The sequence below is a fragment of the Falco biarmicus genome, chromosome 10 (genome assembly GCF_023638135.1).
Source record: "Falco biarmicus isolate bFalBia1 chromosome 10, bFalBia1.pri, whole genome shotgun sequence".
NCBI lineage: Eukaryota > Metazoa > Chordata > Aves > Falconiformes > Falconidae > Falco > Falco biarmicus.
Window position 1 is genome coordinate 16,585,960 of NC_079297.1, and position 16,484 is coordinate 16,602,443.

Below are 16,484 nucleotides of genomic sequence, written 5' to 3' on the forward strand. Positions count from 1 at the left end.
CATGGCAGGTGCATGTCGGAGACCAACCTCTATCGCTGTGGTTCAGTCACAAATGGTTTGTTTTCTCTGTTTTCTCTGATCAGTGCTTCCTTCCTTAACATTTTTGGTTTCGGTAGAGTCAGCCCGTTGCAGGAGGAGGACTGTTGCAAGGTTGGGGGATTTCCTCTTGATCTACGGTTTTGTTACATTATCTGATACTATCAAATCTAACTAAATGTAGCATCATGTTTCCTAAAACACCCTTCTCCTTTCTGTAAACTTGGAGCTGCTTGTTTCACCCCTCAGCTGTGCTGTCAAAGAGGCCTGGAAGGCTCTGCCTGCCAGACTCCTTGCCATCTTTCATTCTGGCACTGGTGGCACCCCTCTCATTTTCAGAGGGCTTTTCTCTCTGCCTCTTGCTCTGTGCAGCTCTGACCCTGCCTTCCCTCCCAGCCTGGCACAGGCACTGTGGGAACACCAGCTGCCATCCCCACCAGCCAGAGGATGAGGGGTCTGGAGGAAAGTCTGGTGCTGGCTCGTGGAGCTAGGGAATGCTGGGCCCTCTTCCTCAGCCAGCAAGGTGGGATAGCTGGATCCTGCGCTGGCTCACCATGACCGGCTCCATAGCCACAGGCATGTGCCTGAGCAGTGGCTGCTGCCAGCGCAGCTCCTTGGGTGCCGCACATTTCCCTGCGGAGTCTGCCCCATCCCCCTCCCCACTAGGAACACAGGAAATAACTCATCCCTGGTCTTGGGGTAAACATCTTTCCCAAGAGCAAAACTGCCAGGCTGGGACAAGCATATGGCTATAATTTACCCTCTGTGTGAATGTCATGCTGGGCCCTCCCACACTCCACCTGGCCTTTGCTCTGCTCCACCCGGGCGATCCCAGCTTCACTGTCAGGCTACAGACGGGTCCTGAGCCCAGCAGGGTTGAGGGCCATGCTCACAGGCTCGTGAGCCCAGCATTGTCCCTTGCTGGAGGGGGAACTACTCCCATGAGTGGCTGCTGAAGCACAGGGGGCCTTGGCTCCCTGAGCCCTCCTTTGAGAAGACTCTTCCCACCTTACTGGAAGGCAGCTCCGCTGAAGAACCCCCTGCAGCCAGACAAAATACCTTGACACAGAAGGGGAAGAAAATTCCCTTGGCTGGAGACTAAAAAAACCACAAAGCCATGCCTTTTTTTCCCCAGACAGGAGCCAAGCAGCACACTAGCCCCCAGAGCTGTTCAGTTCAGGCCTTGCCCCATTGAGGACAGGCCTGGTGGTAGGCTTGTATTGAAGCCTTGTGTTTCGGGGTGCCAATCCTGCCAGTGGGGCTGGGTGTCCTGGCTGTGGGGGCTCTGTGGGCCCCACGGTTCCACTGGCACCTGCTGTGGGCAGTGCCAGGAGTTAGCACAGCCCTGATGGCAGCATGCGCATTGCGGGTCGCCCAGCCATCCTTGCTCCCCTGTGTTGCTCCGTGTGCCAGCACCCCCCACAGCGTGTTCTCTTTCTGGCTGGAAGTACTTTATTGCTCATGCTGACCTGCGCTGCACGCTGGCCCTACTGCACCCATCTGCACGGAGGAAAGTTCCTCCAACACACTGCCCATGCTCTCACGTCAGCCCTGCAGCAGCACGTGCTGGGGTCAAGGGGACAGCTGAGGGTGTGGATCCTGCCTGGGGAAGCCCAGTGGGGCTGTTGGTATTGGGGGTGGCCTGGGGCAGCACCCTCAACACCTCACTCGTGTTTGCAGAAGCTCTTCAGTGGTGGGGGCAGGTCCAGGCCGTCGATGGCCAGGCGGTGGACAATGTGCTTCTGGATGACCAGCCGGCAGAGGGTCTGCAGGGAGGGAACTGGAAGAAAACAGAAAGAAGCCACTGAGCTGGCCGAGTTGCTAGCAAGGCTGAGAGCAGAGGGGTGTGGAGGAGATGGGCCTGGAGGCACCATGTTTTAGGGCAGCCAGTGTGTGAGCTTTCTTTGCCCTGAGCTCAAGGTGGCTGTGTAGAAGAGCCGGTGCCAGGCTGCTCAGGCTGGGGCAGGAGCTTGAGGGCCCTGGGTGGTGAAGCTTTTCCCATTAACTCAGAGGAAGGTTGGGAGGACAGTTATGTGACCAAGCTATGCGTTAACATGGCTGGTTTGCATTGTTTTCCATCTGGGGGCTGTTGAGCGACTCCCCAGGGTCCCACGTGCCCACACTGAGCTCTCCTTTCATCCCATTCCCTTGGTCTGCTTCTACTGGTGCCAGTGCCAGGCTCCTGCAATGCCTTTGAAACAATCATCTTCTGAGCCGTTCCCATGGACACCTGCACGGGCCCTACCCAGTTCCTGCTCCTATGACACATGCCCCCATGGGACTCCTCTTTCCGGAACCCTCGGTAGCTCAGCAGCGTGGGTGCAATTAGCTGCGGCTGGTTCTTTTCTCAGATTTTAAATGAGAGGTGACTCAGGTGCAGCCTCTGGGCCTTGGTTCAATCGCTGTCCAAGAGCCAAACCAGAGAACACCCTAGGGCATCGTGCTGGGCCAGAGTGGAGCCACAGGTGGGGCCCAGCTGTTTCACCCGTCCAGGGGCTCTCACTGGCACTGGGCAGGGCAGAGCTCTTTCAAGCCCGACCACACCGTGCCTAGCCTGCTCCGACCTTGGGGCTAGTTTTGGCTGGCTGGAGTGCTTATCTGCCTCAGCCGCGCAGGGCTGCATTGTGCCGAGTGCTGGGTGACAGGCAGCAGATGCCCTTTGCCTTTCCTGCACGCTGCCCCCTTTGCTGCGTTGCCCGTCACCAGCAGCTCAGCTGCTACTTCTGTTTTTCACTTTGCTATCCAGACCCCAGCCAGGGACAGAGCCGCACTGGGACTGATTTTTAAACCCTACGGAAGTGTTGCAGAAACCAGAGCTCCTGCAATCTTAGCCGAGGGGAGGAAGCCAGACTGCATCTCTGCAGCGGTGCCTGTGCCAGCTGCAGTGCTTGCGGGACCCGTGGCCACGGTGGGAGGGAGCAGCTTTCCCAGAGGTACGTGTTCCAGCGCGAGTCCCTGGTGAGTGGTGAAGACAGGCCCCCCAAGGCAGCTCAGCGGCCTCCTGCAGCAGGCTCTGGCCCGTTGCCCTTGGCACGCTGCTGGGGCAGGGAGACCGGGTAGGCGGGCATGTGTAACATCGCTGTTCGGGTAATCCAGCTCACAGCTGGCAGGAAGAATCCCAGATTTCAGCCTTGAGACAGAAGCAGCTGAACTTTGCACCAGTAAGAGAAGCTGTGGATGGGGGTGGCCAGCACCCAGGCACTAGCTCTCCTGGCTCTCATCTCACTGGATCCTCGGCTGATTTTTCCATTATGGTGCTAATTAGCACTTACTGACCTGACTCCTCACAAGAGCCAGCAACCAGCACAGGCTTTCCCGGCCCCTCCCCAGCCAGCCGAGGGATGCCAGATATTGCCCAACCTCCGATGGCATCACAGCTTGCCTGCCCAGGACACCCCGCAGCCGGGGCACGTGGCACATGTGGGGGCATGGCATGTGTGCTGGGGGGGGCAGCAGGGCACAGCCGCATGTTTTGATGCCAAGGCAGGTCGTCACTGGGCTCCAGGTGGCTGTGTGCCCGTGGGGTGAGGCTGGGCATGGTGGGGGCTCACCAGCCCCCCGAGAAGCAGCCCCATGAGTGCCAGCGCTGGGCTTCGGTGAGGGGCGTCTGGCTGGGGATGAGTGCGGGGCTGCAGGAGTGCGGCTCTGCAGTCCCGCAGCCTCCGGTCCGGGGCAGCGCAGGGCACTGACCCCCATCACTCTGCTCAGGAAGGGCTGGACTCTGCCCGGACTGTCGCTGCTGGGGGCTGGTGGGCGCTCTCCCCCAGCCCCGGCACAGCAGCAGGCGGCAGAGCTTTTGGCAGATGCTGCCTGCCAGTGACTGTGTGGGGTCTTGCCCATGCTCTGCAGGGCCTGGGGGCTCTCCTGTGGCCTCTGCCCCATGTCCCTCTACCCTGTGGCATGCTCTGATGCTCCCACTGTTGGGGACTATGGGGTGACCCCACCTGAGCCCCTGCCCGCGCCGGCTCCAGGACATGCCCCAGGGAGGGGGCAGGTACCTACAGCCGTATTCCACTGGGATGACCCGGACGCTCTTGGTGGAGGCAAAGACGTCAACCACGGCGTAGAGTGGGCGGCTGGTGGGCAGGTGCCTGGCGCTCGGCCCCATGTCCTCTCCATTGATGACGATGTGCATGTCGGCGGTGCCATCGGGCTGCGGAGCATACAGCACACCAATCCGGCTGCGCCGGGCGGTCGCAGGCAACGCATTCGTCTTGTACAGGTCATCCAGGATGTGGCTGTAACGCCCAGGCCTGCTGCGGCCCACCAGCGTGTCGCGGGGGATCCTCACCTGCTCGATCAGCAGAAAGGGCTCCCAGGGGGGACCCCGTGCCCGCACCTCCTCCCCATCCACCATGACGCGGTTGTGGCTCCGGGTGATGGCAAACACCCAGGTGTCCCCCATGTTGACCAGGTCTGGCAGCGAGTACTCGGGCACAACCTCCAGGCTTTGGGGGTCGTGGGCCGTCAGCCCCACACGCAGGTGCCCGCACCAGCCCAGCTCCTTCTCCTCAATCTCCACCAGGAAGATCTGCCCGGGTGCCAGTGGCTCCTGGCTGAAGCAGAGCCCGTTGGCGAAGCTCTCCACCCGCGTGGCCCGCGTGCGTGAGGCATTCAGGCGGACGTTGGTGCCATGGACGTGGTGGAAGCACACAGCGAGGCGGCACTGGGCAGCCATCGCCGCCACCGCTATTTTTATCTGTCCCTGTCACAGCTGCTGTGAGGCAGTGACGGACCTTCAACGCAGTGACAGCCGGCTTGGCGTGGAGGGGTCCTAGTGCCGCAGGGGAGCGTGGGGGGGACCCACAGCCGGGCCCTACCGCCTTCCCGGGCCACAGGCACTCCACACGATGCCTGCCCGGCAGTGCCAGGCAGTACCTGGTGGCACCCAGCTGTAACCAGTGACACCTGGCAGTGCCCGGCAGTACCCGCTGATGCTTGGTGGCACTCAGCTGTACACGGTGATGCCCAGCAGTACTCGGTAGCACCTGGCTGTACCCAGTGATGCCCAGCAGTGCCCGGTGGTGCCCGGTGATGCTTGGTGGCACTCAGCTGTACCTGGTGATGCCTGGCAGTGCCTGGCGGTAGTCGGTAGCACCCGGCTGTACCTAGTGATGCCCAGTGGCACCCAGCTGTACCCAGTGATGCCCAGCAGTGCCCGGTGATGGGCGGTGGCACCCGGTGATGGGCGGTGGCACCCAGCTGTGCCCACCGGGACACCGGACCCCTGGTGCCAGCTGCCACCGTCGTGCTCGCGGGGGGCCGAGGGCCGAGGGCTCCCACGTGGGGGGTCCCGCCGTGGGGGGTCCCGCCGTGGGGGGTCCCGCGGGACCCCGAGGGGGGCGGGGCGGGGCAGGGCGGCTCTCACGTGCGCGCGCGGCCCCACCGCCCTCTTGGGTGTTGATTGGCCGCCGCGAGGCCCCGCCCCGATCACGTGAGCAGCGGAGGTCATATGGGCGGGTGTCATGTGCCCACCGGGACCGTCGGCGCCGGGAGCTGCGCCGGGAGCGGCCGGGGTTAGCGGGGGGGGACGGGACGGGACGGGGCGGCCAGGCCATTCCCGGTCAGCAGCGCCTCGACCTCCCCTCCCGCTCCGCAGATGGGGCCGGTGCCGCTGTCCGTGCTGCTGCTGCTGGGGCTGGGGCTGAGCCGGGCCGCCCCCCGGGGCCACGAGGTGACGTTCCTGCCGGGGCTGGCCAAGCAGCCCTCCTTCCGGCACTTCTCGGGCTACCTCTGCGCCGGGCCAGGCCAGCATCTGCACTACTGGTACGTGGGGGCCCGCCGGTACCGGGGCCGGGCTGCCCCCCCCGAGCGGCGGGGGCGGGGGCCTGGCCGGATGCTGACGGCCATGTGTCCTCAGGTTTGTGGAGGCCCAGAGCAACCCCCAGAGCAGCCCCCTGGTGCTGTGGCTGAACGGGGGTCCCGGCTGCAGCTCCATGGAGGGCTTCCTGAAGGAGCACGGCCCCTTCCTGGTCAGTAAACACGGCCAGCCCAGGGCCACCGGGGGCTGTCAGGCTGTGTGGCACGAGCTGTCCCGCTGGGGCCAGCCCGGTTGTGCCCATCGGTCAGCGCCTTCTGCTTCCCCAGATCCAGCCCGACGGGGTCACGCTGAAGTATAACGACTATGCCTGGAACAAGGTATGGGCACAGGCGCTGCAGTACTCCAGGGCTGTGGGGAGAGGGTGGCTCCGAGCCAGTTCCTCCTGCCCTCTCCATGGAGCTGAGCCACGGCCCCCTCATCGAACACACCCTTCTCTAAAGCTGCTGTGGAGCAGGGCAGGAATGCAGCCCTGCCAGTGCAGGCCGGGCACCCGTGGGTGCTGCCACTGGCAAGGCCGGCAGCCCGCTGCCTCGCTAGCTGGGGTGAGGCCACCCCCCCGAATCTCCAGCTCCTCTGCTGTCCCTGCAGATTGCCAATATGCTCTACCTGGAGTCCCCCCCCGGCGTCGGCTTCTCGTATGCCGAGGACAAGAAGTATGCCACGAATGACACTGAGGCGAGTGACCCATGCTGCTGGGAGGGACCTGCCTCCTGCCTGCCCCAGCTGTGGCGCGGGGGTCCTGCCTTGCTGCCTGACCCCACTCCTCCTACCTGCAGGTTGCTCGCAACAACTACCTGGCGCTGAAGGATTTCCTCCGGCTCTTCCCAGAGTACTCCAAGAATGATCTCTTCCTCACGGGGGAGAGCTATGGTGGGGTCTACATCCCCACACTAGCGGAGTGGGTGATGCAGGACCCCAGCCTCAACCTGAAGGTGAGCGGCTGGGCTCTGCCGCTGGCCCAGCCTGAGCTGGGGAGCAGAAGGCTTGGTATGGCCTCACTGTGGCTCTTGAGTGGTACCGGGGTGGGGACTGAGTCAGGAGCATAGGGTAGGTCTGGCCCCACAGCCTTTCATCTCCTGGGGTGCTGGCAGTGGCTGCTGGTGGACGTGTCCGTCTCTGCTGGGTGGGGTGAGGGGAGTATTCTCAGGCACCCCTGACCCTTCCTGTTCCCTCTGCGGAGTAAACAGTGCCACATCTGCTTCCTGTCTGATGCTGCTGTCGCTGCAGCTGCCCTGTGGGGAGCTGGAACACAACAGAGTTGTTTTCTTCTTGCCTTGCAGGGAATCGCTGTGGGAAATGGCCTCTCATCCTATGAGATTAACGACAACTCCCTGGTTTACTTTGCCTATTACCATGGTCTGCTGGGGACTGAGTAAGAGGAGGGGGAGTGCTACTGCTAGGCGCACTGTCTCTGTGCGAGAAGGATGGGCGCGTGGCCAGGGACAGGGCTGGCTGGGTCAGTGGTGTGTGGGACAAGGGAAGCTCCTCACCTGATGCGGGCCAGCAGCTGGGCTGTGGAGGTGGCCCCTCATCCTGGGCAGCTCCCCTGGGCACGTTGGTTTGTGGGATGCACGGGACACTGGGCAGAGCTGTGTGCCATGCAGCTGCAGCCACGGCTGCTGGCTTTGTGTCAGTGTTGCTATGTGGGCAGTGCAGTCCAAGTCCCCTGCTCTCTGCCTACAGGCTGTGGAGAGAGTTGCAGGCCTTCTGCTGCTCCCAAGGGAAGTGCAACTTCCACGACAACTCCAACTTGAACTGCACACTCAAGGTGAGGGGAACTGGAGCCCCCAGGCACATGCCCAGTGCCAGTGTCTGTGACCCAGCACCCACCCACCTGGCGCTGGATATGCCCACAGTCCCTTGAGTGTCCTGCTGAGCCCCAAACTCTCCTTGCGGCTTGTTGCAGATGGAGGAGATGATTCATATTGTAGAGGAGTCAGGCCTCAACATCTACAACCTCTACGCCCCGTGTGATGGCGGTGTCCCTGGGAGCATGAGGTGAGGGTGGCCCCAGGGAGGGCAGGTCTCTGGGCACTGGCTCGCTTTGGTTTGCAGCTTGTGGGTCCCGGCTGGCAGAGGGACGCAGTGGGCTGGGCACTGGGGACAGGCGGACTGTGTCTGGCTGCCATCGAGGGCTCACTCAGGGAGGGCCGTGAGCCCTTGTTCCTAGCCTGTCCCTGTGTTCGTTCTGGCTGCAGGTATGAGGGTGGCTATCTCATCACACATGACCTGGGCAACTCCTTCATCCGGATGCCGATGAGGTTCTCCTGGCGGCAGGTGAGCCTGGGCACCTGTGCCACTGGGCTGTGAGTGTTTTCTGCCCAGCTGGCAGTGGTGCTTGTGGGCAGGAGGGGACAGAGCGGATGGTCCTGTGGGGCAGCACCAGGTGCTGCTGTGGCAGGGACTCTCAACTCTTTCCCAGAACCTGTTCCGGATGCCAGTAGCCCGAAAGAAGGTCCGGATGGACCCGCCCTGCACCAACTCCACAGCCCTCAGCACATATCTGAACTCCCCAGAGGTGAGGAGGGCTCTCCACATCTCCCCCGATGCTCCGGAGTGGCAGGTGTGCAGGTGAGCAAGCTCTGGGTGTAGGGAGGGGCTGCTGTGAGTGTGAGCAGCCACCTGATGCCAACGCCTCCACAGCTTTGAGGTGAACCGCAGCTACAAGCGCCTGTACATGCAGATGAACGACCAGTACCTGAAGCTGCTTGGAGCCACGGTGCGTGCTGGGGAGCCTACCGGACCCTGGGACTGGCTGTGCCAAACCGGCCTCGTGCCTGGCTGGGGCTGCATCCCTGTGAGATGCTCACCCTCTTTCTGCTCTGCAGAAATACCGGATCCTGGTGTACAATGGGGATGTCGATATGGCCTGCAACTTCCTTGGGGATGAGTGGTTTGTGGACTCCCTGTGCCAGAAGGTAAATGGGCAGGGCAGGGCCGGGGTCAGGCCGGTCCCCAGCTCTGGGCTGTGCAGCCGGCTGTGTGCTGCAGCTGGTGAGGGGGTGGGCAGGGGTGCCTGCCTGCCACGGGTAGCCGAGGCACTGAGGGTGCTGCCACTGGTCCCAGGTGCAGGTGGCTCGCCGGCCCTGGCTCTACACTGAAGGAGGCGAGAACCAGATTGGGGGCTTCGTGAAGGAATTCACCAACATCGCCTTCCTCACTGTGAAGGTAGGGCTGAGGGGCTCTGCGGAGAGAGGTAGGCACGCCTGGGCACCAGTGCTGCCGTCAGACTGGGTGGTGTCAGCTGTGCTGCAGGTGTTTGCAGGGCTGCAACAGCTCCACGGCTGGCACTGACCTGCTGCTGCCTGTTTCCCCACAGGGAGCTGGCCACATGGTGCCCACAGACCGGCCCCTCTCTGCCTTCACCATGTTCAGCCGCTTCATTAAGAACGAGCCTTACTAGGAGCTGTGGAGGCAGTGCCTGGCATCCCAGCTGCCCTCACCACCCGGCAGCTCCTGCACAGCCCGTCCTTACTGCTGCTCCGCTGTGCCTGGGCTCCCTGCACCATGAAACCACTCACTCCTGCAGCTGGTGGGGCTCCCCCGGCCCCAAGCCCTGCAGGATGGTGCCCAGCTGGACAGGGTGGATGATGGGGCTGCCTGCAAGTGGGTGTGGGGGGCCCAGGGTTGGGGTGAAGAAGCTATCTTTGCTGGGTGAGAAGTTATGCCCCTGCTGCAGCCGCCTCCTTGCTTGTGGCTTCCTGTCTCGCCTCCTCCCTGTCTGGAGATGCAGCTGCTTCCCTCCTGGGAAGGGACCACTTCCCCTCTACCCCGCAGCCCCCGCACGCACACAGCCCTGGGCAGGCTCTGAGCCAGCTGCCCCTTGCTAGAAAAGCACAGTTCACATGGTGGCTGGGGGCAGCTGGGCACTGCTCCTGCTGGGGCCTTCTCCTCCCTTCCAAACTGTTCCCACATCTCGTCCTGCTGAAGGAGGCTTTACCGTGAAGACAATCCCACCACCTGCTCACTGCCTGGGGCATGCAGTGCTTCTGGGAACTTGCAATAAACTCTCCGAACAAGGTGGTTCTGCTCCTCATTGCCCAGCTCCTCACACCATTCTGCTACCCGCTGCTTTGCTTTCCTTTGCCCTCTGAGGAGTACCACTACGTGCTGAGGATCCAGCTGATGCGCTGTGCTGGGGAGCCAGGGCCTATGGTCTGTGCCCCCTGCTCTGCCGGGGGTCACCAAGGCCTGGAAACAAGCCACCTGCAGAAGTAGGGCAAGTGCAGTTGCTCTGAGTTCCCTCTGCCACTGTTCTAAGCTGTGTCTGCCCCTCCCCCTGTCTCTCTCCATGTGCTGGGTGGCTGTGTGGTCTAAGCAATGAGGCTGCACAGGCTGGAGTTGAGTGGTTTATTAGTGTAAAGAGAAGGGGTGCAGCAGGGGTTCCCAGAGCAGCTGTCTCCACCCTGCTGCTGCCCACAGGGGCACGGGCACCCTGCAGGATGTGCCAGTGGTACCAGGGAAGCTGCTTCCTACCTACAGTCTACGGGTCCAGCCCGGGATCTGCCCTTGCTCCTTCACCCTGGACCAAGTGGGAAGAGCTAGAGCTGGTGGGGGTCCATGCTGGGCTCTGCGGGCCATGAGCTTGGGTAGGCAGGGGTGGTAGGCGCTGGGTGGTATTTCTCAATCACCTCCCGCAGCCCCTTGGAGAAGTGGAGATCAGCTCCCACTGTGAGGAATCCCTGCGAAGGGGAAGAGCATTAGCATGAGGCTGCGTGTGACTGCACCCTGCCCCAGCAGGGCCCAGGCTGTCCCCATCCCACCACATACCGCGTGGTTGGTGACCACCTCTTTGGTGAAGTCCATGCCTTCCGGCAGTGGGATCTGCACTCCCTTTTTAGTCCTCTCTACAGGGAGGGAGAGATGCAGTGAAGTCAAGTACCACTGTGCCCCCAGCCCAGCTGTGCGCGGCAGCCGTGGTGCCTACCGTTAATGATGGGCATGATCGTCAGCTGCAGCAGGGTCTTCAGTGGTGCCTGCAGTGAGAACAGCTAGGGAGAGAGGAGCATGGGTGAGTGCAGCAGCAGCAGACCTGCCTGCTGGTGCAGGGCATGCCTGCCCTTAGCACTGATGGGCCATAAGAGGTGCCCTCTGACGTGCAGCCCCAGCCCTTCCCCAGGCTGTGACTGGGGGCTAGCAAGGGAGGCCAGACCCCTGGGCTGGCACAGGTCTGCTCACCGCTAGCGACTCCAGCGCAGACTGCTTGGAGTAGATGCGAAACCTGCAGGGGAGAAAGCAGCCATGAGCGGGGCATGAAGGGAACCCTTCCCGCAACCTCCACGGGACCCCAGCACGGGCCATACCGTCGCAGGTCCAGCTGCACGCGCAGCGCCTTCCCTTGCAGAAACACCTTGGCGCTCAGCTTTGTTTCCTAGGGAGAGAGAAGGCTGAGTCGCAGCCCTGCTGTGCCCAGTGCAGGCAGGCAGCTGGTCAGGCTGGCTCCTCTTCCTCCTCCGTGAGCCCAGTTGTCCTGCTTTGGGACACCAGAGCTTTCCTATGTGGGCTGGGAAACATTCTTCCTGTGTGCGCTGATGTGGGGGCACAGGGACCCCCAGCCACGCACACTGCTCCCAGCCAGCCCCCTGCTCACCATGGCCATGCTGGAGAGTTGGACAGCAGGGCGGCCCTGGGGCACCAGCGAGATGTTGAGGAAGGCAGAGACTGAGACCGAGGTGCCGGAGGGTTTGATGACGCAGCGGGGGGGAGCTGACACCTGCAGCACCAGCCGCAGGGGAGCATCCACAGCGGGGCTCTGAGGAGAGCAGGTGAGCTGGAGGCACAGAGCTGGGCAGGGCTGTGCTCTGCCCCAGGGGCTCCCCCGTGCCTCCCACCCCAGCCGGGTGCTCCCCTCACCAGCATGAAGATGGTCCCAAAGAAGGTGGCTCTCAGCAAAACCTCCAGGTCCTTGGGCACCTGCAGGGAGGATAAACCACTGGCAGGTAAGCAAGCAGTTGCTGTTGATCCCAGCAGAGCTGCTCCCTGGATAGCACCCTGCAGGCCGAGCCCAGCCCTCCCTCCCGCCTGGCAGCAGGCCCCTGCCTGCATGGAGCTGGGTGTCCCAGCACTGCTTACCTTCTCCCCCTGGAGCTCTATGGCCAGGACACCCGCCTGGAAGTATGCGTGCATGGCTGAGTCAAAAAAGTACTCAGAGAAGGCAACGTAGACCATGCGCTCAGTCTCCTTGATCACTGGCTCCACTGCGTGGTTCTCCAGCTCCTGATTCTCCCTTGCACGGGGGAAGAACATGCCCTGGGCCGAGAACAGGAGACATTTCTGCAGTCATAGCACAGCCCACCATGCTCACTCAGTGATTCCCGGTGTGCATGCTGGCACAGCCACTCCCACGGGGACTGCGAGGGACAGCAGGGCATGGTCAGCATTCACCTTGAAGTCTAGGTCCAGGCTGTCCGTGGAGACATCCGGATCCCGCAGGAGGGAGTAGTCAATCCCAATGTGCTCATCCACGTAGTTCCTCACTGCCAGGGAAGATGTGCCGTTGTGACCAAGCCCATGGGCAGCCCCATGGCCTGCTTTGTCCTCCCCACAGTGAGCAGGGTCTGGGCCCTTACCACAGGGCAGCACTCACCTGGCACTGTGTCCAGCACGGAGTTCAGCAGCACCAGGCTGGCATGCTCCAGGGATGGGCAGATCTGAAAGGCAAGGGGCTGAGCTAAGAGGGGAATCACTCCCAGGTCCAGATGAGGACCTGGACCCTCCTCCTGCTGCGGGGCCTGGAAAAACCAGGCTCCCCCAGGCTCCGCTGCCTGCCTGCGCTCAGCCGTACCTGCTGGCTGAGGAGGAAGCGCATCCCTGTCACAATGAAAGTGCTCAGGAACTCGTAGACCTTCCTGCAGGACACAAGAGCAGCTCTGCAGCTGCTTGCCTTCCCCTGTGGCTCCAGCCCTGTCCCTTCGTCCCCACGCGGGCACACAGATAGGGGTGGGGAAGTCCCAAGGGTGCAGAAAGCGGGGTCGGGGAGCTGGGCACAGGCAGAGCTGGTCTGGCCAAGGGACAGGCCCACCGCAGTGGGGTCAGGCATACCTGAGTGTGCCGGAGAAGCCTGCGTGCATTCTGGCAATGGAGGCGTTGCAGGTGATGTTAGAGATCTTCAGGCGCCCAGCCTTGTCCTTGGCCAGCTGCAGCACTGTGTGGATGTTGACGCCATCCGCAGAGGCATTGATGGACCCAATATCATAGCTAGAAATCAGGAAAGCAGATGAGAGGAGCACATGGCTCCTACCAGCTGCAGGGCAGGGATGCAAGGCAGCCACAGCATCCAGCAGGCATGGCCGAGTAGTAGCCAAGCAGTTCCCTGTAGGGTAGGCTGTAGGGTGGGGAGGGAGCTCACAAGAACCAGTAGAGCAGCTGTCTCCGGAAGCGCAGGCTGATGGAGGCATTGTTGATGCTGAAGACGAGGTACTGCTGAGGCTGGAAGTGCAGGTCAGAAAGTGCCAGCTGCAGGTCCATCACCTTGACCCTGCAAGGGAGGGGACAAAGACGGTCGGATGGACAGATAGGTGCGGGGAGCCACATGCACGGGAAGCGGGTGGCACTCACTGGCTGATGTTGTAATGGAACTGCCCCTCCTTCCCATGCAGGTCTGACATTGTGATGTTCTGCAGCTCCTGCTCCACGAAACGCAGCCCTTCCTCCTTCACTACAAAGCAAAGCAAGCCTGGGCTGGCCATAGCCAGGCTGTGCTGCCCTCCCAGCAGCATCACCCCCCAGCCCATCCCCCTGCTCCTCTTCACCCGCATGTGTGGGCACTGTGGGCAGAGCCTTACCCAGGTGCAGACCCCAGGAGCAGCATCCCAACCTCCCTCCTACCCAGGCCCTGGGATCAGGATCCTGGCTGGCCCCTTACCCAGGTCCAGCCCCTTGGAGGTAATCCGGATCTTGCAGCCAGGTGGGCTGTGTGAGGCTGTGACCAGCCAGGGCAGGAGGAGGAGGAGGAGGAGGCAGCTGCCGGCAGCCATCTCACACCTGGAGGCAGAGAGCAGGGTCAGCATAGGCTGGTCTGGAGCAGCACATGGGGGACACCTGGCCACCCTGGGAGAAAGGCGGCTGCTGCCTGACCTGCACACAGCCCTGGGGCAGGGGGCGGCTCCGCTGGCCCCCCCAAAACTCCTCAGTGCTGCCGAGGTCCCCATCACCTGAACTCCCATGGACCAGCAGCCCATGAGTGGCACAGCTCCCACCCCAGGGTGCTGCGCTGAAGCCCCCAGCACAGACCCTGGGGGGCCTGCAGGGTCTCAGGTCCCCTGGGAACACTCGCTGCCCTCAGCTCCTGCCAACAACGGCAGCGTCCCACCCCCACCCTGAACACACCCAGCTCCCAAAACTGCATAGTGAGGCATGAGTCCAGCACGTGCTGCTGTGGTGAACCCCAGCACCCCACAGAGAAGGGAACCCTCTCCTGTGGGGCTACCCACAGCTGCACAGCCCCCCCCGCCCCGGAGATGTGCTGCCTGCCCGCATGCTGGGCTGAGATGTGTGCTGGAGCCTGTCCATCCAGCAGCAACAGGCAGAGCTCCCTGCAGGACTGTGGGGATGGTCCAGAGCTTCTCCCCACCAGCATTTTCCCCCAGTTCTCTGCAAGGGAGAGGACAGGGACCCTCCTGCCCAGGGCCCAGAGCCGCCATCCTTCCCCAGGGCCGTGCATGGACCCAGGGGTTTGCCTACACAATGCTGGCTGGGTTCCGGTACTTACAGTAAGGCTTGTCCTCGGCTCCCCTGGTGTGGGGAAGCTGAATCACGCGAAGGGAGGGAGGGAAGGAGAACACCAGTAGCTCCAGGAGTTTCTTTTGAGCTGGCTGAGGTTCCCTTGCCTTTATATATCCCACCAGCTGCCACTCCTTGCGAGCCCACAGCTGGGAGGAGACAGCGGGACTGGGAGGATGCAGGTCTCTAGCATGCTGAGCCCCGGCTGCCTGCCAGCACAGGCAGAAAGACAGCGGGTTGCTCAGACACCCAGGCTCCAGGCTGAGCACACAGCCTTCCTCCCCTGCTGCTCCCCACATGTCCCACACGCACAGCCACACACCACGTCCCTGGGCCTCCCCGGCACCCAGGCAGTGCTCAGCCTGCGAGGGACACATGTACAAATGAGGTCCAAGGGGTCCATCGTGTCATGTCAGCCCCCACTAGTCTGCCTTACAAAGCCTCTGCTGGTGCCAAGACCCCAGCTGCCCTCTGCCAGCTCCAGCCCTGCCTGGCAGGGTCTGCACCAGGGCTGGAGCCCAATGTAGAACCTGTGGCACCAGGCCAGGGGTGCTGATGGGGGCTGGTTCATGCCCACCTGTGATGTGAGCCCCAGGCAGAGAAGCTGCTGAGGCTGCTAGATCCTCAGCATTGCTCCCGCTGCGCTGCCCAGGCCCCTGCCACGGGCAGCCGGGCAGCTCAGGGCCTGCGGGACATGCCCCTCTGACTGCAGTTGCCCAGCTTGCTGCCAGCAGCCTGGCAGGCACTGGGGTACATAGCACCATGACGGGTGCTGCCAAAACAGTCCAGCACCATAAGGGGTGCTGCTAAAGCGGCCCCAGCAATGCCTGCACTGCCATGCTGCTCATCCCGCCCCTGTAAGCGTCTGTCATGAGGGGATGAGCAGCTCCCCAGGCTACAGCTTCCCTCCAAGGCCCCTGCCTGAGCGGACTGCAGGGGTGCAGCCAAGGGGCTGCCCCTGCCCTCACCCCCATTTGAGGCTGCTTGACCCTCCTCACTCCAAGGATCGAGGTTTCATGCTGTCCCTCCATAGTCTTCTACCCCCCCAGGCCGTGCAACTGCAACAAGGGCTTGGTCTGAGCCAGCACTTTGCGCTCTGGGCAATTATCTGTGCTGTAGGGCAACAGAGCCAGGCTGCAGGGGCTCACACCTCCAGTGCAGGGAGACTTGGTGCTTACACAGCACTTATCCCTCCAGAGCTGCTTTGCCAGCATTAACTCATTAAACTGACCCCGGTGCTCTCGGAGCAGAGGGCAGGACTTCTGGAAGAGCGAGCAGGTCAGACCACTTCCCAGCATGACAGAAAGCCACTTGGAAAGCTGGGTAGGGGGACACACTCCAGAGGCAAAGGGCAGGAAAGGGCCCCACAGCTGGGGGTGATGGCCCCATGGCCAGTGCCCATGGTGGCGATGGGACTCAGTAAGGGCCGTGCCCCCCTTCCCCATCCTGTGTTGTCCTCCAGCACGTCGCACTGGATGCGGGCTGCTGCCGCCACGCTGCGAGTACCGCACTCCGGCAGGGGCCGGGCTCCTGCGCTGTGGGCAGCAGTGACACACGTGCCCCAGCGAGCGCACGGCCTGGGCTCCAGGACACAACCGCCGGGCACAAAGGGCCCCGCTGCTCACCTGCCGGAGCCCCAGCCACGCTGGGCAGCGCAGCTGGGCACGCGGGCCATGGAGGAAGGCGGCCGCGCCGCAGCTCCTGCCGGTCTCAGAGCAGGGGAGCGATCCCCAGGAGCAGCGCGGCCGCCTGGCTGCATGCCCCGGCTCCACTGGGCAGGGTACGGCCAGGCACACGTGCGCAGGGTCACCCGCCACACACTGCCACCGCCGGCCTCTGCCACCGTTTGAGAACCGAACCTCGCAGACCAAGTTAACGTTAGCGAGCAGGAGGGGGCGGGGGGGCG

General features: G+C 62.8%; 2 protein-coding genes across 2 annotated transcripts; one reads left to right on the top strand and one right to left on the bottom strand.

Moving 5' to 3' along the window:
- The first annotated feature begins 2,345 nt into the window (after positions 1 to 2,345).
- CTSA (cathepsin A) lies at positions 2,346 to 9,878 on the top strand. Its single transcript, XM_056355017.1, has 18 exons — positions 2,346 to 2,501; positions 2,783 to 2,969; positions 4,259 to 4,450; positions 4,562 to 4,637; positions 5,636 to 5,802; positions 5,897 to 6,008; positions 6,124 to 6,174; positions 6,446 to 6,532; positions 6,634 to 6,789; positions 7,138 to 7,229; positions 7,541 to 7,625; positions 7,764 to 7,855; positions 8,056 to 8,134; positions 8,280 to 8,428; positions 8,501 to 8,576; positions 8,686 to 8,775; positions 8,924 to 9,025; positions 9,177 to 9,878. Exons 3-18 carry the CDS (start codon positions 4,392 to 4,394, stop codon positions 9,258 to 9,260), a joined length of 1,557 nt encoding a protein of 518 aa, XP_056210992.1. The 5' UTR covers positions 2,346 to 2,501; positions 2,783 to 2,969; positions 4,259 to 4,391; the 3' UTR covers positions 9,261 to 9,878.
- Positions 9,879 to 10,193: 315 nt separating this feature from the next.
- On the bottom strand, positions 10,194 to 16,433 carry PLTP (phospholipid transfer protein). The gene is made up of 16 exons (XM_056355006.1): positions 14,568 to 16,433; positions 13,722 to 13,840; positions 13,415 to 13,514; positions 13,206 to 13,334; positions 12,899 to 13,054; positions 12,642 to 12,705; positions 12,444 to 12,507; positions 12,242 to 12,333; positions 11,930 to 12,106; positions 11,711 to 11,770; positions 11,448 to 11,609; positions 11,161 to 11,228; positions 11,036 to 11,078; positions 10,785 to 10,848; positions 10,628 to 10,704; positions 10,194 to 10,539 (listed from the first exon to the last, which is right to left on the bottom strand). The coding sequence occupies exons 2-16, from the start codon at positions 13,831 to 13,833 to the stop codon at positions 10,399 to 10,401; spliced, it is 1,509 nt and encodes a 502-aa protein (XP_056210981.1). The 5' UTR covers positions 13,834 to 13,840; positions 14,568 to 16,433; the 3' UTR covers positions 10,194 to 10,398.
- Positions 16,434 to 16,484: the final 51 nt, after the last annotated feature.